We start from the raw sequence: 23989 nt of genomic DNA, 5'->3' as shown, positions 1-23989 counted from the left end.
CACAGTAGGATTTACCGATCTACCATGACACCGCTCACACGGCTATAAAGTCGAACCAATCGATGTGCCTCCTTCCCAAGATCATGGAAGTTTCCATCCAGCCCATCCATTTTACACTTGTCTTCATCAGAAAAGACCTCTTAGGGCCAATTATTATTCCGGGTATTCCTTGCCACCCTTTGGGCAGTTGCCTCATGGTAGTTTGATGCTTCTCTTAAAATTTATTTTCTGTGCGGATTGGAATTCCCTTTAATGTTAGCGCCTTTATAATTTCGACCATAGTTCGTATATAAAAGACTTCTCGACTTCTGCCTAATTTTTTTTTGATATTTCAGATAATGATAGTATTAAGTCTTCATAGGGATCTATTTTGGCTTTCTTTTCAAGCGATAAGGATTTTCCTTTACTCATATATAAATAAATAGATCACTTGAGCAGCAAAAAAGTTGACTCGCAAACTTGGGTATACCATACACCAGGTGAAACAAATATTTCAAATTTCGAAAACCAAATGTATGTCTATTAAATTGTTTTAACATGCTATCTCACTCACTCTACAAACACACGAGCACTCTAGCGCCGCCACTAGCCAACGGCCAATTCTGACCTTGTGGACCGCGTAGTAACATACGTTTATACGCATATTTTGCATGTTTCTAGTCCGATTTCAATAAAATTATTTGCAAAATATTTAAGAATAGAAGAAGAATAAAAAGAATAAATTCTGCAGGCGTAAGGGGGCGTGGCCGAAATTCCAATTAACTCTATACATTTACATACTACACGAGTATACATACATACATATGTATGTACATACCAAATTTGGTGACTCTAGCTCTTATAGCCTTCGAGATCTGCGTGTTCATACAGACGGACATGGCTAGATTGACTCGGCTGTTAATCCTAATCAAGAATATATACATATGTATACATTATAGGGTCGGAGAAGATTCCTGTTACATACATTTTGGCGACTTTAATATACAATTTCGCCCTATGGGTGTATGGTATAATTAAACTTAATGAGCTAACCTGATGACGCAAGAATTAACTGCACAGAAAAAAGAGAAGATTAAGCATAAAAAAACTGAATGTTAACAACAAAATTAGAAAATCTGAAGTTGAGCTATCCTGATGACGCGCAGTGTATGTATGTATTTGGATTATTAATCCAAAGGGTTCCATAACATTATATTTGCCGAAAATCTGTGGCATTTCTGGCATAATATGTATGGACATTGTTTTAAAAATACCAAATTACAATTTCAAAAATGATTCAAGTTTTTAACAAATTTTTTATCCAGTTTCGGAAGTGCCATTTAAATACTTCTTTCAGAGGAAGCCAACTTAAATTGATTAATAATATTTCGGTTATTTAGAGCTGCGTTAATAGCGTTTTTGCCATCCATCTTATCGATGTTGGATATAGTTTGCACCATCCCCCAACGATCAATTCGATCCGAGCACGTTTTTTATTATTATCGAGTATAAGATATCGGTATCAATACCGAACGTACTCGATTGCAAAAAGTATAAATTTTCTTCACATCCCTAGTTCCATAAGCTTTTCGGGAATACCATTTCAGTCATATGTAAGTTTTCCCTATTAAACGAAACTAATATTTGTAACAAAACTGCAAATGTCTTCAGATAAAATGAACAGCAAACCAGGTATGAATAATAAAATTAATAAAAATAGATGCTTAGACATGTCCATACTTGTGCGGATGTATTTATGCATCTAAGTAAGTACGAAAGTACAGTACGAAACAAATGCATGAGTACATCAAATTGACAGGTCACAACTGAGAACACGTGTTTTAGGCAATTTCTTGTTTTTTGAAATTTTACAGATGAAATATCTATTTCATTAAATGCAACACCTAATCCGATGTTTTCGAGTGTGGATGGTGGTGGGGTAGAGACTGTATCTGAGACGAATTCGGTAAGTATTCACATACATATGTACATACATACATATATTATGCAAAAAATCATTTCATTATCTTTTATAACAAAAAAGGATAATATTCCTCAGGATGAGAAGAATGAAAACGAAATGAGTATTGAACATCAACAAGATGAACCAGAAATTCCATCGAGTGTGGATGGTGGTGGGGTAGAGACTGTATCTGAGACGAATTCGGTAAGTATTCACATACATATGTACATACATACATATATTATGCAAAAAATCATTTCATTATCTTTTAAAACAAAAAAGGATAATGTTCCTCAGGACGAGGATAATGAAAACGAAATAAGTATTGAACATCTACAATATGTACCAGAAATGTCATCGACCCAGCGAGCTATCTTTCTAGATGCTCTCAATGCTGTCCTAGAGAAGGCCAAGAAAATAGTAAGAAACCTGGAAATACAACGGGAGAATGTGGAAAATCAATTGACAGAACTGCGGCAAAGTCGACTATCCTAAAGAGAACAAATGAGTGCGAAGGACATTTTAATAATGACAGCGAATCGAAGGACACTCTTATTTTCTTTTTTTTTTATTTAATTCAATCTTTGGGAAAAGTAAGGACTTCACTTTTTATAAATTTCGGTTTTAAAAGAAGTTCATTTATAATCATGCACAATTGCCTTTAAACATTAAACAAAGAATAAGATGGAAATAACTGATGAAAAAAAGCAGCAAAAATGAATACATTGAATAATTTAAACAATAACTTTCAAAGTTCTTAATTGAAAATTGAATCCATTATATAGGCTCTTAGTAGGTCCATTAAGACCGAACGATACTTTAAAAAGGAACGATGTCACAAACAAAATGACGTAACATTTAAGGATGAACCTTTAACTAATGTTTAAAAATAATGAATTATTAAGCTTTGCATATTTCATTTCAAATAATTCTTATTAATGGAAAGTAATAAACTATTTTGATTTCGAAAATTATGATTGTTGTTTGAGAAAAGATTTTCAGAGAAGATAAAAAACAGAACATTATGTCTGCCCAGTCCGAAAAGGTCAAATTGGCGAATCTTCTGTAAAAGTCAATAGGAAGTGAAAGTCTTAAAACCAAAAAACATTTTTTTACTGCCTTGATTAACAATATATGTATTTACTCATTTTAAGGTTGTTTTACTAATCGAGCTGGGAAAAATGAAAAGACTTGGGGTCATCTTGTTTAAAGAGCTTTAAAGAACGCAAAGGCTCCTCCTTTGGCTCAAATGGCACAGAAATTCCTTCAATTCTGTCGTCAGATCGAAGGGGTACGAGACAGGACAATTACCATAACCAGTGTTTGGAAACTAACTGTAAATGCATGTGGCAACATCCTGTATGCGTGTGTGTGTGTGTGTGCATTGTCTATCTTTTGTCCTATTGAAGTGTCCATTTTTAATTAACACTCTGACAATTTGACGCGAAATGCATTTGGCTGGTATTGGTGTGCGTCTCTTGAAGTTCCCTGTACCCAGCTCCTAACTAATGCACCGTTCTGTCACAGGATTGCCAATGTGTGCTTTGGCAATTTGTGATTCCCGGAATTCCTGATTGCAGTCAGTGTAGCCCGTTGAGCTGAAACCACTGCGTTGAATGTTTAGAATGCAATGGATGTGTCACAGCGGCGTGTGAGTGTGTGCAGCTTCCCCCAAAGAGACAACAGGGCCGGCCCCCTCTTTCATTGTGTTCCACCGCCTACCATCCCTGATAAATGTTGCATGCGCCTCTGTGTGTAACCCAATTATCGTTGAAAATTACTCACACCGCCTTCACATCGTCGTCGTCATCGTCATCGGCATGGATGTGTGCAACTGCTTGGCATGGTTGTAGGTCGGCAAAAACTCTGACAGTCAGAGGGGGGAATAGAATTGGAGTTTGGGTTTTTCGAATCACTCCTAGTTTCACTCGCTTTGCATAATTGATGACAAATTGAAATCATGTTAATGTTTATGAAGGTGGAATGAAGAATTCATAAAGTCATACATCAGTGGAAACCGAAGAGACAATCTTCAGACACATTTAGGAGATACTCCTACCTCTCTCTCTCTGTCTATCCCTTTCTGACAAATCTCTTGGCCATAAATTCATCAAGCCATTGGCAATGGATCAATTTGTGGTTACCATAGAGAGCTTAGCCAGAGTCGGCCAAAGGTCTCCCCGGGGTCGTATTTGGTGGCCGTAAATCGAAATGAGTTTCACATAAATTTTCAATTGGTCAATCGGCATGCAAAACCAAGAAAGACCGCAGCCAGGGGTAGGACTGGGAGCAGAAGGAAGGGACAATTGATTGCTGAACTTAGTCGGGCAGTTTAGTGAAAAAAGAGTTTCCCTTGAGTTTTGCATCATTCACAAAAAATTTCAAAATTAAGTAACACATTTATTTGTTTGTTTTTTGCAACAAAAATGCCTGCAACCATGTCGGCCAGTAGCTCCAAACGCAATGTCAACCCCGTGGATCTGATAAAGTCATTAGCGCTGTCCGGAGAAGGAGATCTCGATGCTGAGATCAAGAACTGGATACTTTGGGATCGCAACGATGCCACCTTGCAGCAGGTGGTCGATGCAGTCAACGACAAGGATTGGGAGGTTCTGCGAATCCGCCTGGGCACTCGCATTCCATTCGGCCCGGCCGGTCTGAGAGGCGGAATGCGAGCTGGCTTTGATTCCATAAACGACCTGGTTATCATACAAACAATACAGGGTTTAGCTCATTACCTGATAGAAACCTATCCCAGTGTCCAACGGAGAGAAAGCCAAGGGGTGGTTATAGGCTACGATGGACGGTATAATAGCAAGCGGTTCGCCCAACTGGCGGCCTCAGTCCTTCTCAATAGTAACTTTCGCGTCTATTTCTTCAATCGCATGATTCCAACTCCATTTATTTCGTTCTCCGTTATAAATTTAAACTGCCTGGCTGGCATTGTAATCACTGCATCGCAGAATCCCAAACAGGACAACGGATGCAAGATATACTGGGCGAATGGGGCTCAGGTCACAACGCCCATTGACAAGAATATCCATGATGCCATACTTAAAAATCTCGAGCCAAAACCCTCTTCTTGGGATCTTTCGATTTTGGACGAGAGCCCACTTCTGAATGATCCCTATCGCTTAGTCTATCCAAAGTACTACGAGGCTTTGAAGAAACTTCTGCCACCTGTCTTTCTGGAGACTAACGAGTGCAGTCAGTTGCGTTTTGTCTATACACCATTGCATGGTGTCTGCTTTCCCTTTATGAGAGAGGCATTTTATCAGGCTAGATTGAAGCCCCTGATTGCAGTGGCTGAGCAGAAAGATCCAGATCCCGAATTTCCTACGGTTGCCATTCCTAAACTAAAAGGTAAGCAATTGCCACTCAATCTACAGATGCATCTAAAGCTAATTTTTTCCTTTCTCCATAGAGGGCAAGGAAGCTTTGGCCATGGCCATAAAGAAAGCCGAGCACGAGCATTGTACAATTGTTTTGGCCAACGATCCAGATGCCAATCACCTGGCGGTGGCCGAACTGGATCCCAAGGGCCGGTGGAAAATCTTTAATGGAAATGAAATTGGAGCTCTACTCGGCTGGTGGGCAGTTGAGAGCTATCGCACTAGAACACCCAAGCCGGACCTATCCAATTGTGTTACCATTTCCAGCACGATTAGCTCACAAATTCTATCGGCAATTGCTCGAGCAGAGGGTTTCATTCATGTGGAGACATTGCCCGGCTTCAAGTGGATGGCCAATAAGGCTCTGGAGCTACAGGGCCTTGGCAAAACGGTGCTCTTGGCATTCGAGGAGTCATTCGGTTACATGTTTGGCATGAACCATGCCGACACAGATGGCATAATTGCAGCCACTCAATTAGCCACCATGGCATGCTATTTGCGCAGCACTCGCAACATGACACTGATTGAGAAATTGAGGGAGGTCTACGATCGTTATGGCTACCATGCCTCCATCAGTTCATATTTCATTTGTCCTGATGCGGATCTATTAATGCAAATCTTCGAACGATTGCGCAGGTTTGACGATGATCAGCCCGGAACTTATCCACGATGCATACTGGATGGCGAATTTGAGGTAAGGCATGTAAGGGATCTGACAACGGGTGTGGACACTTCATATGCTGATCGCAAGGCTCGACTTCCTGTTAATCCCAACATTCAAAATATAACATTTACCTTTACCAATGGATTCACCATCTCATTGCGATGCAGTGCAACTGAATCCAAGATGAAGTATTATGCGGAGATATCCGGTCTGCCCGAGGATAAGGAATGGGATGAGATGAATGATAAATTGTATCGCATGACTGCTGCTGCTATAGAGGAATTCTATCAGCCTAGTTTCCATGGTCTAGAGCAGGGTCGGACAGATACTTAAAGTCAACCTCTTGGCGCATCCTTTAATGTACTGACAACTCATTAAAGTCTCGGAATATCTTTCGGCTCAGAGGTCACAGAACGCCAATTATGCGTCTAGGGCAATTGTTGTATATGTGTCTGTGTATGTGTGGGTGGTGGTTGTCTGTGTGTGTGTGTGTTTGTGTGAGGGAGCAAAATCATCATCATCTTTTTGTTTTCTCACCACATATCACAGACCACAGCCTCATATGTACATACATACATAGGTATTTGGGCGAAAGTATGTGGCAAGACAAACAGTGAAATTTTATAGTTCACCAGCTAATTGCACTCTGGGGGAGTTGCTATTCTACTTCCACCTACAATACACACACTGTGCCACATACATACATCCAAGCCTTGTAATCGCTTCCGATTGTGCGAATCAGCACAAGTCGTTGCCAGTTATAATGAAAACTGTGATTAAGACGAACGCTTTGCGGAGAATGGAGCAGCAGCAGGAGCTGCCCCCTCCCGCCCTTCTTGTTGTGTACACATGAGCCAAACTGGCTTCAAATTTATAGCCAAGAGTAGACTTCAATTTTTTGGTTGTGGGTAAGAAAGTGGGAGTTATTCGGTCTTTTTCACATATTTGCTTTACAGGTCAAAAGGAATATTTCAATAGCTGGAAATGAGCGCAAACACAGGTAAACGTGAAAGGGCAGATCCCAGAGGTCGTCACCGAATTTGTGTGCAAAACAAAGGATAGCAGAGGCACACACACACACACACACACTCGTAAAGCAAACAAACTCCTCAACCATTAAATTTTCCCAAAATACAAAATGGAAAAATATATTCAACGCACACGAATTAAATATTAATCATTGTCGACGTTCTGTTTTTTGGCCTGGCTTGCGCTCACCTCGGATTGGGTGGGGTTCAGTTGGGTTGTTATCCCACAGTTTTACATGGTTTAGTGAAGACACGGCCAAGGTTAGTGCATTATTAAGCACTGTTTATGCGACATTAGGAACATAAAAGGACTCTGGCTAGAGGGGCGGATTCACTTGCATGGAAAATGTACATACATATATAGATATAAGTAAAATAAATGTCTCTTAGGCTTAAATTTTAAAATACCTATAAATTTGGCTAAAAGATATGCGGAAATTGCAAATGTTTGGCTGATTGATAAATTGAAGTGCGGGCTAAAACAAAAATGTTGAATAAAAACTAGTTCAGTGCCCAAATTCGGATTTTGAAATCGTATCTTAGAAATAGTTTTAGAAATTTTATCGGCCAGTCTTTCCTATATGTAAATGTACATATATGTATGGGGTATACAATATTTTGTATTATTTAGCGTTTATCTTCGTCCTCTATCGTTATCTCTAGTGTTATTTGATTGAAAACTTGCATGAATCATTGCATCTTAACACTATTGTTAGCAAGTAATCGGCTAATTTGGATTACTACTGCATTATTACCCAAATACTGAATTATAACAAGTCATTCTCCCTTACATACAAACAGTGGTGGTCACAAATCTATAACGTTTTCAATTTTCGGACTTTAGTTCTGATTCGCGATGTAGTTAGCTTAATTTTACTGTTTATACTTCTATCTGTAATAATAGGTGGAATAATCGTGAAAAGCCAAGATTAACATTTATATTTGAATACAATTACCAACAAATTACAAGAGAAATTCATTTTATTAAATTATTTATAATTTGATCAATTTAGTTGGTTACTGTATTCAAAAAATGTTTGGTACATTTTGTCATCCCATTCTCACACAAAATTACCCAATTTAGTCTGGTCAATTTCTTGCACTTAAAAAAAAAATGATTATATCGAAATTGTTCAATTTATCCTTAATTCTCGTTGTGTGGTTAATCGAAATTCCTTTTAGATTAATACAAGTGTAGGAAATAAAATTAACCACGTTAGAAATGGTAAAACATCGATACACAATAGATAATAAGAAAGATACTAGAAAAAATTTCTCAGTCTTGAAGGCAGAAGTTTTAAATTTACAAAACACATTAGGCATACATATGTACATATGTAAACATTGTACATGTATGTATGTTCTTTTTTTTGATTGCTCTGCAATGAGATCGAGTTCAAGTTTGTGTTATTTTCATATATCGATAATATTGACTATCGACTTTTGAGCTATCGACGTTCGACGATGCTCAGGGTGGCAATCCTGCCACATTGTGAGACCAGAAAAAAAAAAAATTTGTCGTGCGACTATAACATTCGATGTCCTACAAAAGGTGTATAAAGAACAATTGTGCACAGTAAGTACACATATATCGTAGATATACAATAGAATCTATGAGAATGTCCCATATCAAACGATTGCCAAGCAGCCGAATCTCAATCATATTAAGATTCAAGGTGTAAACACGACCATTTTGGCAAAACTGCTTGATCAGCTGGTCGAATATAAATCACAGCAGCTGGAACATTTACACATTTGCAATGCCGAAGGTATGGATGGGCGAATGCTCATGACATTCGTAAGGAATTGCGGAAACAGCACTTGACGCTAGCCTATTGCCTAAATTTAACTAACGCTGTCATGATGCGGCTAGTACTTGGCTGCCCAAAACTGCGACTGTTGGATCTGTCGCTTGGCTTCAAGCTGTCGAAAAAACTACTGCATTCCAATATCAAAAAGATGGCCCGCCTAGTTATGTACCAGAAGAACAAGCACAAGTTGCCCATCCCTATCTATGGGGAATTCTTCACCGAAGAATCAATCAGAAGTCACCGTGGCCCGGCTACCTCTAATATAATTAAGATTTCTTCTTATACATTGTATGTATGTATGTATGTAGATCAATGTTCATATGAGTGCCCGAGAACGTAATCAAAAATCGATATCAGAAATTTGTTTTATTTATCTTGAAATTGCATTTATAGAAATTTACTACAACATACATACAACATACATATGTACATACATATGTACATACATAATTTAAAATTAGGTTAACCCTGCTAAATATACATACATATGTATGTACATATACTCTTGGATTGAGGCATCTCTAGGATATGCAAGTCTCTAGTTTAGGAGATGCCTCCTCTGATTCAGATTTATTTTATCAACCTGTGTTATTTTAGCTGTCTGCTTACACTGAGGTAGAAGTTGAAACACTTTGGAACCCAAGGGTATCGAGCACCGAGTAGTAGAATTGTTTCAGTTGCAAATTGTTCTTGAAATGTAATTTATTAAATTGTTTAGTTCTTCATTATTATTTGAAGGACACTCACTCTCAACTCGAGATCAGTCATATCGTATGTCCTTTCGCTTCGTTTGCAATTTGCGTTTTGGAACATCTTGGCCCTTTGTTTCGCATATGTTACTGATATTCCATTACACTCGGAACAGGAACACGAACAAGAGAGTCCAGTAATGATGTTGGTGGGCAGACAAAGCGGCCGGCCGCAGGGTAAATCACCCCTAACTCGGATTCATGCTGCAGGGGGTGGACGAACGAGCTCAACTGCAACAATGGCAACTTAAATTCGCATTTGAAATGAGGCTGGTGATGATGACTCTGCTTCTGCTCCTGCTGCTGGTGGGATAAATTGATTACGTTGAACCACTTGCCACTCACCAATCATCAATTTCAGTCCATATGCGAGAAAATCCTTTCATAACGATAACATTGCGGGCCGTTTATTCTTTTTTTTTTTTTGTATGATTTGAAGTGCGGGTGACACTTCAAAAAATTTGTTCCGAGTTGTTAATTACGAGCATTTGTTGTTGACTTTTGTTGGTTTTTGCGGTTGCAGTTCCTCCACCCTCCGAGTAAAGTGAATACTTCAATTGTGACCAGAAGTTTACAACGTTGAAAATTATGCTTTGACATTCGAATTGTAATCTCACTCATTGATAATAGTCTGTAATAGTTATCTTACGACTATTAAGATTAGCAAAGGATTTACTCGATCTACAACAACATCTAGACACGGAAAGACAGCGATTCAAGAGGATCTTCAGAATAGTTGGACACTTCTTTTGTCAGTATCCCCCTTCGAATAGACCTTGTAACAAGATAGTATCTAAAACAGGAAACTTAGAACTTTAGATTCTTAAAGTTGGAAATGAATGCCGCCAGTCTTGTCTATAGGTACATATACTATATCTATATATACAGTGGTGGTCACTAGGTTATCACGTTTCTAATTATTGATTTCTCTCTAATTTTATGAAAAAATCTTGTTCAGTAGTTTGTTGATTATTGTATTTAGATAATGCTTTAGCTTTAGCCAATTTTTTGCCAGATGCGTTCCAACAAAAAACTCCCATATCCAGCTGGTCAATAGCTTAGTAGTCTTTCTAAAATCTTTAATTATATAGTGAGTGAGACATGTGTACCCGTTGAAGAAGTTGTAGATCTACGAAATCTAAGATAAACTAAAATCGATATTCTTGGTTTTTGTTTGTAATTCTTTAGGTCTTTTGGCTTGACGACGTTTTACGACACTAACTTATACTAAACTACTTTTTTGTTGGTCTACGTACGAAAGTTAATTGAATTTCCCGTCGAATGAAACATGTTTTATAAAAATCTGGCAAAAATTGGATAATTTTCAACGCCTCCCATATGTAGATGTATGTACATACAAATCCATATTCAATACGCTAATGAAAACAGAATTGAATCCTAGAATCGTTAGGATACTTTTCAGTTGAAAGGAATATGTAAGGAATTGTTATTCTAAAGATTCTAACTAATTTGTTTTTTTAAGTAAGGGTATGCTGATATCAGAAGCCCTTCGATTTATAAGTTTGACATTCGTTCGTTTTGGGGAATTGGAAGTGTCTATCTAAGACTAAAATATTTAGAAGGTATTCATCATTTTTGTGGCAGCTGCAATCTGAATTCTCTCCCTCGATCTCTCTATTGGCGACCTACTTCGGTGTTTTTATTGTTGTTTTTCTCAACTTTTGTCGCATAAAAATGACAACAAATTAGTTTGACTGCCACGCGGTTTCCCGCTGAGTTTTTCACAGTTTTGTTTTCGTTTTTTCCCCGACTTTGTGTCCTTGAGTATTTGCCAATAAATTATATAGAGGATGCTGTCATTGCACAACCCCTCACTCCCCTTGAAAAACCCAGAAAAGGGGATGGGCGTGAGGGTGAGCGGTCGGAGAGTTTGCCTTTGGGTCTTGGACGTGTTTGATTAGCTTTATTAAATATGCAAACAATGAAATTTCGTGAGTTTTTTATTTTTGTTAAAAAAAGTGGAAAAAAGAATTTTTTTGAGTATGTTTTTTTTTTTTTCATTTAATTGCCAGAACATTTCTATTAAATGAAGTAAAAATTTAAAATGCATAGCCCACGATACCCTCAATAAAAAAAAAAAAAAATTGTTAATGCATATGAATTACTTTACCGTAATAAATAAAACTCGGCGCAGACAAATTAGAATGAGGCGGATCCTTTAGTCCTCTAAACTTCTCAATACAACAAATCAAATCTCTAGCCATGAATTCATAATTTTCGATCCGAGAAATTTACATGATTTTGTTAGGAACTGAAGCTATTGCTTTTGTGCCATAAATCCATGACACTGCCAACAATTGTCAGAGCCAATAAAAACAAAGTGTTTTAGCCGTTTGTAGTTAAGAGAATTCAGAATCGATTAAGAGAGAGAGAGAGAGAGAGAGATGGAAAAGCCACAGTAAAAGCAAAGAGAACAGCTTGCGTTTGAATATGAACTGCTTTATCGACGCGCGCTTTTTCTCTCTGAATTCAAATGTCTCAACTGTTAAGATGGCCAGGCTAGAGCGAGAATAGAACAACAATTGAATGGGAATATCATACATTTTATACACTCTTTAATATTGTGATTCGTTTCTTCGATTTTCAAAAGAATCATAATGCTAAATATGTTATTATAAGCCAACTTTAGAAGCTCTCTAGAGAGTTCTGGAGTAAAGGTCAACAGAAGGGTTATATTTATTACCATTTAAATTAAATCTATATAGTGTACATACTAAATGTGTTTAGTAGAATATTGAAATTTGTCAATGGTTTTTACATCAGGCTCTAAGGGACCATTGGGACTAATATCTTTATTAGTATGATAGGCCAAAGCAAAAGAAAACTTTAATCACGGCGGAACCAAATTTATCACATATGCATATATGTATGAGTTTATATGTAAATGTCCATCCGTACAGTAGTCTCTCCGTTCGTATATACATATACATATATTTAAGATATTTGTATATCTTTGATTTACCTGATCGGACCACTATATACAAAAGCTACCAGGGGAAAACGAAGACTGTATAACAACAGCAACTTTAAAACGTTTCTTTTAAACCTTCTACAAATTGGATGACAGTGTGAAATCTGAAATACAACCAAGATAAGCCGTGCTAATGTCAGTTTAACTTAGGTTTTCACTCTACTTCCTCCAAAGGACCGTAAGATATACATATATACATATGTACATAGATCTTGGTATGGTAGCTTTCTTTAAAATTAAATTAGGATCACTTATCATATATAAAGGATGTCAATAATAGTTCTAATTTAACTAGTTTGTATGTTAATCTAGCTCTAGGAAAAAACACTATAAAATGATTTTAATAAATAACTAATAAGAATGTTTGTTTCTTTGGGTTTTGCTAAGATATCCAAGAAGAATTCGATTTGTTTTATCTAAGCATTCCTATTTCTAGGGACATCCCCTATTACGCGAGCAGATTTTGTGAAATTTAGACAAAAATTATATAGTGTCTACATTTCATTCTAAAATTGAGGTTCCTAAAAGGTTCAGGTTGGTTTTAAAGTTCATGTTAGATTTTCAAGAGTGCCTTCGCCCCAGACGTCTTAATAGAAGACTTAGAAATATTAATAATATTAAAGTGAAGTAATACTAGACGAGTTTATAGCGCTAGAATGACCTACTAATTTACATTGAATGAGAATAATATATGGTCCATGGCTTTTGGTGGGTCTCAACATTGGGTACAAAGTTTCGATTCAACAATTTATTGGCAATTCTCTGGCAACATGAAGCGAAAAAAGTCTCCAATCTATTGGAACTTCGAAGGACCGTGAACTTGAATTCTGTTTGATTTGGATTTCCTTGCTTATTGTCATCCATTTTGGGCCGACTACTGGGTGGTTGAATGTGGGCAGATTGAGTAGTAGTCATTCCTTCTCCCTGGGGATATGCAACGGAAATCTATGTACGTATGTATGTAGATGCTAATGTTGTATATTTTTTGGGGTCGAATTTCACCCTTTTTTGGCCGAGGCTGCCAGGAAGAAAAGTAACAAATGAACAAAGTAAAAAAAAAAAAAAATTGTCAGGGTAGTGCACATATTGTATTTGTGTGTGTGTGTGTGTACCCAAAAGAAAGGTTCATTAGCCGCAGTAATTAAATTTTGGCTACAGCAAAATGGTTATAAACAGACAAATAAGAAGGCTTCTGTTCTTAAAGCATTGCATTCTCGTTTTTTGCTTTTGCCATCAATTATTCTGCAGGACTCACTTGAAGGATTTTGCTCAGCTAACTGGACATTGTTTAACAATTAACCGAACAAGTTGTTTAACTTTACCTAAACGATTTAAGTCAACAGTAAACGAAGTGCACTCCATGGCCACTCCAAAGCCAACCTTAAAATCCTTCCCTGTGCAACCCAACTGTCCAAGTGAACGTCACTTAGCCTGGTCCTGGTTCTCGTCATCATCAGCATGAGCTGCTTCCGCTTCCGATGACTGCACAGAAAAAAGTCAAAAAGAAAACCATCAAACTAAAGTCTTTACCGATAGTCGAAGCTTAAATACTCTTGACAATTCTGTGATACTATTTAACCAAATTTTTCTCTGAGTTAACATAACTCATAAGATCAAATAGGTAATCCATCTATAACCAATTACTAAGCTGACTTATCATGACCAGGCTGCTTTATCTTTCGAAAGAAGAAGCTTGAGGTTGTATTGACACAAACCAGTTGGGAATTACAACAGTTTAAAGTGAAAAAGATTCACATTTGTCTCTCATCTAATATTCGCAAAGCGCTCTCAGAATCGATGTACCTGTTGAGCAAGAGCATAGCAAAAATTTTGATTTTTTTCTTGTTCCTGTAGTCTGTCCCTTAGCTTCAGCTGAAATGGCAAAAAAATTTGTCAGGCAATTTTCAGTTTGATTTCTTTTTTATTTCTTTCCTCGCTTCAACTCGCTTCATCTCGCTTCCTTTAACCATATTGTTTGTTTATGTCCTTTAAGGACAAAAATTCCAACTCTATGACAGAGAGGACGAAACAGGTATGCTGGAATGGAGGCGGGGATGAAAGCTATTCCCCCTATGCCCACCCACAGTCAACTTCAATAATTAAATTTGCGACATATCCAATGCTCGCTCAATGGAATTAACTGTTGTCAATTATCCATGTGAGGACTTGCCGCCGCTTTCATGCCTCTAAATAGCAGAGGAGCAGAAGAAAGAGAAGATGGAAGGAAAAAAACAATCATCTTGCCCCGACGACAATAAAATGTCACTTGGATCGGCGACATCGGCGCTCGTGTCCAACTGAATTTGGCATTCGCCGGCGGTGGTCACTCACTATCCATGTTGGAGTCGCCGTCCTCTGGCCAGGTGGCGTCGATCTACCGCATTCAATGGACCACACAAGATGCTTAATTTGTTGCGCTCCAAGTTGTCTCCGCTTGAGACTCTTACTCGTACTCTGACTCCCTATCAATCAGTGGAGTCAGTTGCAAGTAGACTGGACTGGAGTGGAGTGGAGTGGAGTGGAGTGGAGTGGTGTGGAGTGGATGAGTGGACTGCTTTTTCTTTGTTGCTTCTGGTTTTTGTTGTACAACCAACGCCAATCTTTTTGTGTTGCATCAAAAATTCAGAACACGGCAACTAGCTATGTATGTTTGTATCTCATTTCAGTCGATTCCATTTGAAAGTCGTTTTTCTTTAAACTTTTTGCGTATATACAAGTCAATGATAGGGCAGTTGGTTTGGAGAATTTCCTTTAGGAAACGCTTCTGATTCAAAGTGTTAAACCCACCCAAGAAAGGTTCAAGTTTTTAAAAAACCTTTCGAATAGATCAAATTTGTCATTTGTCATGGACATCAACGGATTATAATGACGTTCCTCTAAGATAAGTAATCGGTAGTATAATAGTTTCACTACATAACCTCCCATTCTTTCCCTGCACAAATTAGACATTTAGTCAAAGTTTGTATTAGTGAAAGGATTGAAAAGAAAGAGAAGGAGAATCGTATTAAGGATTTGTAAATCGATTGTCAATGCCTAAGAAATCATCGCATCGAGTAGTTTAATTTCGATCCCATGCTTTGCTTTTCAATCTAGATTCTGATAGTCAAATATGTATTTCATCAACTGTACTCCATTTTGATCAAAGTCGATCACATTTGTATGGGACCTTGATCATCTAGCCTCTGGCATTTGGCGACCTCTAAAGTTAACGTTTACCGAGCCATGTCTAGAATATGGCAAATAAACTTTCAATCGAAACTTGTCATCACAAAATAAACTTACTAATTATGTCATTCCTCTTACTGTTCGTCAGAATCTCTAATTACTTGTCTCTTCTATACAGAATTAACATATTTTTGGTCATAAGTAAAATTAGCCTGTTCGAAGTTCAAAGAAGTGAATGGGGAAGTTGAGGTCCACTTGGAAAGAAATGCATTTCAAGTGATTGGCCGATCTTGGGCTTTTTTCTTTATGAATGTCATATAAAGGGATAATGAACATAATTATTAGTCCTATTTTATTCAACTTTTAAATCTTTTCACCCTAAATGATCTTTAGTAAAATAATAATTATCAAAATAACATTTCTGAATATCTTTCATAGCCATCTTTTATGGATTTTAGTTTAAGATGAAGCTCATTTAAACATGGGTCTAAAATTTTAATGAGCTTGTTTCAGCCAATGTGGGCCCCTTACATATTTCAACCCATTTTCCATGATTCTCATATGTGATACATTTTAATGAAAATATGTCACTGTCAGAATGAGAAGTTGCTCAAGTTTGATTCAATGTCGTCGCGAATAAATTCATTACATTTGCACAATTACGTGGAATAAATTTAAATAAAAGTCCATAGAGTCGGAGTCAGAGTCAGATTCGGAGTTGGAGGCCTGAAGAAAAGTGGAGAGCCAAGGATTCTAAACGAATTTACCCGTAAACCTCAACATAATCAAGTAAATTAATAGCCAAGACAGAGTTTTGCCAGAGTTACGGCCCGGACGCACTGAACTCGTTTGGAGAGATCAAAGTAATTAATTATAATAATTAAAAACTTTTCCAAAAAGCCTTGTACGCTGTGAACTTTGGTGAAAAGTTTTCCCCAAAATTTGTTGGTGGCTAAAGGATTGAGGGTGTGTGTGTGTTTGTGTGTGTGTGGCATGTGCGAGTGTGAGCCACGAAAGTGCGTGCACCTGTTGAGATTTGGCTAATTCCCTAAGCAAATAACATATTCATATCTTGTCCTTTGCTAAGGCTTTTCATTAAGCAGCCTTGCCGGGATCACGAGCACATAGTTTGGCGCTGTGTCAACGACTGCGAGTAGTTTTTTAATCAACGTTAACAGCCTATGCCGCAGCAGCACTTCATCATCGTCATCCATTCCGCTTGGCTGAGCTAATACGCTAAAAGCATTTACCAACACTGCCACCCTGCCCGCCAACCACGCCCACCCAACCAATTGTTTGTGCTCACCGGAGCAGGCGCTGCACTTTTTGCGAGATTAAACCCAACGCCAGAGCAGATGAAAAGGCTCAGGAGTAGGAGGAGGAGGATGCAATCATCTAAAGTGTCTGCCAGTTGAAACCGCAATGAATAAACTTCTGTCAGGTTGGATGCAAGGCAATGCAGCCACTCGGAAGCAATTAATCGACCAGTTTGAAATATTTTAAAACTACATCTTTACTGCTCCAAATACAATTAGATTTTCGAAAAAAATAAAATAGGTTAAACTTCTCTTCCCTTAGTACTGTGTCTTCTGGGTCTGTGTGTGCAGGTTTCCGCTCTGGTCGGTGTGGCCAGTTAGGGTGGTGGTTACCGAGTTGCCAGAGGCATCTGTTTGTGTGACAGTTTGATGAATCTGGGTGATGGGTATGCCAGCGGAGCCAAAGCTGGCAGTGTTGCTGGAAATGGAACCGCCGGTGGAGTAGGAGGGATTGTAGTTGGCTCCATAGCTGCCAGCATTGTTGGTTCCATAGGCATTGTAGTTATTGGTGCCATAGGCACTTCCACTTGTTGGTGAATCATCGCTGAAACGGTTCTGAATGATTCTGCAAAACAGGAGGAAACAAACGGTTTAATGAGGCAAGTCCTGGTCATTAGAATGTGCACTGGGCTTACCCTCCTACAGCAGGAACAACCTGCTGGGTGTAGGATTGTCCCGAGGTTACAGAGCCATCGGGATGCTGGACAACCTGAGAGGTTGAGGCAAAGTTCTGGCCATTGCCCGACGACGAGGACGACGAGGAGGAAGATGACGACGATGAGAAGACTTGACGACGCAAACGTCTCAGAATATGCTCGTTGACGGGATGCACGTTCGACTGATGACCCTCAGAGTCCAATGTGAAGAAGGCCCGTGGCACGAATTGGCCAGCTGCAAAAAGAAAGTGGAGTTTGAGTACCTCAATCGAATCGAAAGAAAGTTTCGCGTTGCCATTTCAGACCGGAGACCGAACTAATTGTCAATTTTTTACTACTTTTTCTGTGTGTGTTATGGAAAGTTTTTGGGGATTAATAAAGATTATAACGTTACGTTTTGATTTCTTGCAAAAAAAGACATCACAACCAGTTTGTCCAGTAAATCAAACTCCAGATCTAGCCAGTTTTTTAAAGGTTTATATGTATTTTGTATACGGATATTAACATATACTTCGGGTGGCTAATAAAATTATTCATTAACTTGATAATAACAATGATTGAGCAAAGACAGAACAAAACATCCGAGTCTGAACCGGGTGCGATGATGTAATCCCAAAGACTTAAACACCTTAAACACAATATAATCTCAGGTAATACAACTTACCGGAAGAGGCAGAAGCAGCCGCTGCGAAGAGGGCAAGAGCAATCAATGTGTATTTCATTATGTTGTTTAATTTATCCAAACAAATGCCACGACAAATCTGTAATTGTACAGTAAACACAGATGAGCACAATAACACACCAAGAGCTGATGATATCAGCAATGATAATATGATAATGATGCCCGATGCCGTCTAGGAACAATCAAGGTGGGCACTCACTCACACACAGCACAGCTGAACGAAAGACTCAGGCAACGAACGAGCAAGAAAGAAACCGGCAACACAATTAGACGGAATCTCAGTGGGTTGAGCACACGTAAAGTTCCAAAACGACTAAACTTTCGATGCCCGTTGCTTGGGGCTTTTATATGGAAATTATAGAGCTGACGTAGTGCCAAGACGAAGACGGGGAAGAAGCTGTCAAACAACTCAAGAGAAGAGCAGAGAAGAGAAGACACCGAAATGCGAAAACCAAAACGAAATAATGCTAAGAATAACAAAGAAATCTTTACACAAAAGTCATAAACCTAAACTTGAGTTGGATGAATCATTGCGTTTAAAGGGTTCTAAAAGAGAGAATTTTATTAGTTAGTTAAACGATTATTCTCTCAACTCTCTGTATATGTTTAAAGTTTATACAAAAACTTCTAGATGCTAATAAAAGAAACATGCAAAACCAGATCACAAAAAATAGTCAAATAAGTTTTGCTATTTTTTTTTTTTTCGTTTAGGGGGGATTTTGTTGAGGTTTGTTTTTCCTGTTTTGTTTGTTTTAATTTACTTTATTTACTTGCCACTGGCTACTTTGGTTGTTGTTGTTGTTCAATATGTCCACAATGTCTTCGTCTCCATGGAGCTGGGCCACAGTCTTCTGTGGCCAAGTGATCTTGACGGTGTTTTGTCATTCTGACCTTATTCGTTTGGTCTTCTTTTGAGGTGGTACTCTCCTTTGTATATGTATATATGTACTTTGCCCAGGGCAATAACCTGATTGAACTATATGCTCAATGGTTTTTCAATTCACTATATTCTCATAATTTATATATTTTCATTTTTTATTCTGTTTTTTTTTTTTGTTTGCCTTTGACGTCTTTTATGGACTACACGCGTTAATATTTTTTGTCTATTCATTTACATGTTTGATGAATCGAATTAACGAAATTTCGCTTAAATATTAAAATATGTTTAATTTAGTATTTTTGGGAATTTCTGGTTGAAATCAGCTGCTTATACAATTTTGCCATCGGTTCAAATGTACCCAAGACGAAAGAGCGCAAAAAATTTTTATTCAAACGACATGCGACGCACAGTTGGGCCTCTGCTCGGATAGCGTTGCAAAAATACGTTTTTTCATGATCGCGTTTGGCAAAAATGATATATGCAATCGATAGGAAATACTTCAGAGATTATGAATCCGAAAAATTTTTGAAATCGGTTGAGATTCATGGGTGCTAGAGGCGCCCAAAGTTGAGACTTTTTTAGTGAAAAGGAAAAAATGATAATTTTTAAAAAAAATCGCAACTTTAAAACTGAATATTGGGCGATTTCAACAATCGATCTTGGATTTTTTGGTTTTATCTGAAAAGTATGTTCTTTATTAATAGCATGTTTTATAAATTTTAATAATTACTTAAATAGTTATTGAACTAGAAGCGTTTGAAAAATGTACTAAATATTGTCATTTTTTGAACTTTGATGGAATAAAACTAGCAAGACTCAACGAGTATCAATACCGGACTACATACACTAGGTAGGTGAAATATTTACCTATCAGATGTATATAGTCCCAATATGCGGAGACCTGCGACAGCGATGCGTAAGCTATAAAACTAAGGCAACCTCGCCTAAAAAATGCGCTGCAGGTATAAGGAAGAAGAAGAGCGCATGCGTATTGGCATGTCGCTTCTTTGTATTTAAATGATAACATTGCGTAAAGCTGTTTTGCAAATACTACCTTACATATATGCCTTTCTACAATGATAAATTACTAATTATCTGCTTTGGAAAAAATGACAAGACTTATTATTGACAAGACTTGTTATTTAAGTTGATGAAAAGTTTGTCCTATTTGTGGGTTGGTCGTTTTTATTTCCGTTTACCTAAATGGATGTAAATATTAAGTTGTTTACCTAATTAATACAAAAAGGGTAATACCGAAACACGAATGATGGAAATACTTCAAGGAGATTTTTTGAAAATGATGAAGTGACATCTTTTATAACAGGTGTTAGTCAAGAGATCATTAAAAGGTTGGCTGTCATCTTGAATGTTATAAATTGCAAGGAAATGGTAAGTGGTGAAAAATTTGCCGAATATACTTCAAAGACTGCTCATCTCTTGACTGAATTGTATACGCAAAAAAAACTTACCCCAACGGTACATAGGATTTTGGCTCACGGAAAGGATTTAATAGAATATCAGTGTTTACCACTTGGAGAGCTATCCGAAGAAGCACAGCAATGTAAAAACAAGGACTACAAAAGGTTCAGATACACTAATACATTAAAAACTTCTCATGTTAGACAAAATGAAGACCTTTTTAACACGCTAGCAGCCTCTTTGGACCCACTTATTGCATCACTGAGACACGTGCGATCACGAAAGGATTTGGAAAATAGCAACTTTAGTCCCGAAATGTTGAGTTTATTAGATACTGATGTAAATATTAAAAATTATTTTGAAGAAAATCACCCGTCAATAGCAAATTTTTCAAAATTAACCTAAAAAAAAAATTAAAAAAAATTTTTTTTTTTTTTTTGTAATTATGTTAAAATACAAACTAAAACATTACAAAATGTTACATAGTCGTCTAAAACTATGAAAAATTCCATTTGTGATTGAAAAAACCCGGGTTTCGATCCATTTTTAAAGGAAAAACATGCTTGGAAATATTTTCTGACTTTGACCTTGAATATTACAGCACCACGAACACCTAGCACTTTTGACAAACATTCATTTTGAAGCTTAAGGTATTCTTTATCACATTCTTTTTAAATTTTTGAAATCGATTTATTGGTTTAAACGCTATGATTTTTGCAATGCTAAATGCCAGAAGGCCCCACTGTGCGACGTCAAAGTGTTAAACAAACTCTGTTATATAAACAATAGATGACTGTTTACTTGAAGGTTTGACGATTCCTCATACTCTGCTAAATGGGTTGGGTATATTAACTATTTAAATAAACTTTGACTTACAAGGAAGAATAAAATGAAGTAAGTAAGTCGACACGCCGACTTGCGTATACCATACACCAGGTGAAACAAAACAAACAAAGTTTGGTAGTTGGTAGAAATAGATAAGATTAATTAGTCTGCCGAATTTGATTGCGATAGTCAAAAAACTTCAGGAGGAAATCGGTTTTTTCTAAATTATGGAGGCGGAAGTGGGAGTGGCAAAATATGAAAAGATGTATACTCTGAGCGCATACTAAGCCAGTGGACATACTAAATTTGGTGACTTTGTTAGTTTTTGGAAAAATCAGTTTTGTTTAATTTGACGGGGCTGAAATGGGCGTGGTAAAATTTTTAAATAGCCAAATTTTTAAATAGCGCGTCTATTAAGCTAGTGTACATACCAAATTTGAAGTCTCTAGCTGTAATACTTTTTAAGATAAACAGTTTTATGTGATTCCTGGGGGCGTAAAGGGGCGTGTCCAAAATTCCAATTAACTCTATACATTTACATACTACACGAGTATACATACCAAATTTGGTGGCTCTAGCTCTTATAGTTTTCGAGATCTGCGTGTTCATACAGACGGACGGACGGACGGACAGACGGACATGGCTAGATCGACTCGGTTGTTGATCCTGATCAAGAATATATATACTTTGTAGGGTCGGAGAAACTTCCTTCTGCCTGTTATCCCGGTGTATGGTATAAAAATGTTATTTCTCTATGATCACAACAGAGTATACATTCCGGGATAGGGTATATAGCGTCCTCGGCTATTCTTGTGGCATCTGTCCCATTTCCCCCATTTCTTGAGCATTTCACAGTTTTGACAGTTTATTTTATCAAATCTATTTTTGAATTTTCCACACGTTTAACACAGAAAAAGAAAAAGAAATTAAATAAAACAAAACCTTTCCACAGATAAGTAGAGTGACTGGCCAATTTTTCCCGCCTGCTCAGAAAATATTCCCCTGACATTTGTTTCCGCAAATACAAAAAGTAAAAAAAAGAACGATTTATTATTTGCAACTTCGACTTTGCAACCGGCCCTCCACATTAATCATTTGCTGTGTCCGAGTTGTGGACATTGGTGAAACAATTTTTTTGGGCTTTTTTGCTGCAGTTGTAACGTGTTGAAATTACAGACACAAAATTTTGGAGAATGTGTTAAAAAATGAACAGAAAACACAAGGAGAAATAAAATATTTCATTCACACACACGGACATAAATTTCCTTTGAGAATAGATCCGTTTGCTTCGAGACAGACGAAAAAGTTCAAATGCTGATGAGCGAGGGCTGCTGCTGTTGTTTCACTTCTCTTTTTTGCGACCAACAGAGAACCAGGGGCTGGGAGGAGGAGTGGCTAGGTGATTATGTTTGACAGCCGGCCTGGGACAGAGAGAAGGCGACCTGGACACGGGACACAGGACACGGGACATGGGTACTAAGTGCAATGTGTCCAAAAATTGGCCTTAGACTTTTGTGGTGATTTATGGCCATGATATTTCTGTATTTCAAATTTTTAGCAACTGTCTGTCTCCCGCCTACTGTCAGTTCGTCTGTCCGCCATTTATAATTGCCGAATTAAGAGAATGAACAAGAATTTCAAGTCATGTGGTTTGCTCTGCCATTTTCATTTCGTTCTTTGTGTGACATTAAGCAAACCTCTTGAGAAATCAGTTTTCCAAATATTAAAAATATGAATAATTGAAACAGCTGCAAGTGAATGAAAGAAAACATTTACAAAACACATTCCCATTTCGATTAATAATGTCATAAACACAAAAGCCAAAGACCAACTCAATTGTAAGCCAAAAAGTATGCTATCGAAATGACTCGAATATCTTCTCCATGAATGATGATAATAAGCAATACAAAGAATCTACTAAAGAAATGAAATGCCTGAAATTACATTATCCAACAATATTCAGAACTCTAGTAATGGTTAGACTTTACTAATTAGTTCAGGTTTAGACTAAGCAAGTGTCTTAATTCATTCGCCTATTTCAAAATCGAAAAATAACCCACAATTTGGAACATCGGAACTTAAGCTGTTTTATTTAACTTAAAACAATTTTCCAAATTAACTAAAGTGTGTTTAGAATTTAAATAAAGTGTTGCTTTTTGGGCCACCAACTATGACAGTAAAGGATTCTTGCCCAAATTGGTTATGACCTAAGGTGGGCGCAATAAGTAAATGGGACAATGCGTTGCTATCTTTAACAACCGAACCGAATACTATATTGGGATGCGCTGATATTTTCTTTCACCGCTATATTTTTATTTGCCTTTTGTCCCTGCTGCCTATCAATAGTAGGCGACCAGAACGGGATTTTTTCCGGGTCTCTCAGTAACTTTTCCACTTTGTTTTTATTCCTTCCAATATTTTCTGCAATTTTGCGAATGGACATTCCCACAACAAGCAGTGCCACGATT

The 23989-nt window shown here is 37.5% G+C and overlaps 3 protein-coding genes across 6 annotated transcripts; 2 read left to right on the top strand and 1 right to left on the bottom strand.

Annotated features, from left to right (window-relative positions):
- Positions 1 to 1574: 1574 nt before the first annotated feature.
- On the top strand, positions 1575 to 2760 carry LOC137575559 (uncharacterized). 2 transcript variants are annotated; one of them, XM_068288146.1, is made up of 4 exons: positions 1575 to 1671; positions 1854 to 1945; positions 2039 to 2146; positions 2225 to 2760. In XM_068288146.1, exons 1-4 carry the CDS (start codon positions 1641 to 1643, stop codon positions 2435 to 2437), a joined length of 444 nt encoding a protein of 147 aa, XP_068144247.1. In that variant the 5' UTR covers positions 1575 to 1640; the 3' UTR covers positions 2438 to 2760. The 2 variants fall into 2 exon arrangements, with proteins under 2 accessions (XP_068144247.1, XP_068144246.1); XM_068288145.1 differs by having other exon boundaries at positions 1577 to 1671; positions 2024 to 2146; positions 2225 to 2758.
- Positions 2761 to 4310: 1550 nt separating this feature from the next.
- Pgm2b (Phosphoglucomutase 2b) lies at positions 4311 to 6412 on the top strand. The gene is made up of 2 exons (XM_068287933.1): positions 4311 to 5305; positions 5367 to 6412. Exons 1-2 carry the CDS (start codon positions 4369 to 4371, stop codon positions 6329 to 6331), a joined length of 1902 nt encoding a protein of 633 aa, XP_068144034.1. The 5' UTR covers positions 4311 to 4368; the 3' UTR covers positions 6332 to 6412.
- A 10826-nt stretch (positions 6413 to 17238) lies between these two features.
- Positions 17239 to 20764, bottom strand: hui (hase und igel). Of its 3 annotated transcripts, none has more exons than XM_068287996.1 (4): positions 20747 to 20764; positions 18380 to 18476; positions 17695 to 17950; positions 17239 to 17624 (listed from the first exon to the last, which is right to left on the bottom strand). In XM_068287996.1, the coding sequence occupies exons 2-4, from the start codon at positions 18435 to 18437 to the stop codon at positions 17318 to 17320; spliced, it is 621 nt and encodes a 206-aa protein (XP_068144097.1). In that variant the 5' UTR covers positions 18438 to 18476; positions 20747 to 20764; the 3' UTR covers positions 17239 to 17317. The 3 variants fall into 3 exon arrangements, with proteins under 3 accessions (XP_068144097.1, XP_068144096.1, XP_068144095.1); XM_068287995.1 differs by lacking the exon at positions 20747 to 20764 and adding an exon at positions 18601 to 18702; XM_068287994.1 differs by lacking the exon at positions 20747 to 20764 and adding an exon at positions 18597 to 18700.
- Between the last annotated feature and the right edge of the window lie 3225 nt (positions 20765 to 23989).

Source organism: Drosophila tropicalis, unplaced genomic scaffold (assembly GCF_018151085.1).
Source record: "Drosophila tropicalis isolate 14030-0801.00 unplaced genomic scaffold, ASM1815108v1 contig_573, whole genome shotgun sequence".
Lineage (NCBI taxonomy): Eukaryota > Metazoa > Arthropoda > Insecta > Diptera > Drosophilidae > Drosophila > Drosophila tropicalis.
Note: the sequence above shows the minus strand (reverse complement) of the source record. Positions and strands in the feature narration are given on the sequence as shown.

Excerpts from the sequence above, each read along its gene's own strand:
- LOC137575559 (XM_068288145.1), top strand. The coding sequence starts at position 1,641 with ATGTCTTCAGATAAAATGAACAGCAAACCAG. Across the intron at positions 1,946-2,023 it reads CTGTATCTGAGACGAATTCG|GATAATATTCCTCAGGATGA; the intron begins GTAAGTATTCAC and ends ATAACAAAAAAG. Across the intron at positions 2,147-2,224 it reads CTGTATCTGAGACGAATTCG|GATAATGTTCCTCAGGACGA; the intron begins GTAAGTATTCAC and ends AAAACAAAAAAG.
- Pgm2b (XM_068287933.1), top strand. The coding sequence starts at position 4,369 with ATGCCTGCAACCATGTCGGCCAGTAGCTCCAAACGCAATGTCAACCCC. Across the intron at positions 5,306-5,366 it reads TGCCATTCCTAAACTAAAAG|AGGGCAAGGAAGCTTTGGCC; the intron begins GTAAGCAATTGC and ends CTTTCTCCATAG.
- hui (XM_068287996.1), bottom strand. The coding sequence starts at position 18,437 with ATGAAATACACATTGATTGCTCTTGCCCTCTTCGCAGCGGCTGCTTCT. Across the intron at positions 17,951-18,379 it reads GGCTGCTTCTGCCTCTTCCG|CTGGCCAATTCGTGCCACGG; the intron begins GTAAGTTGTATT and ends TTCTTTTTGCAG. Across the intron at positions 17,625-17,694 it reads GTTGTTCCTGCTGTAGGAGG|AATCATTCAGAACCGTTTCA; the intron begins GTAAGCCCAGTG and ends CCTGTTTTGCAG.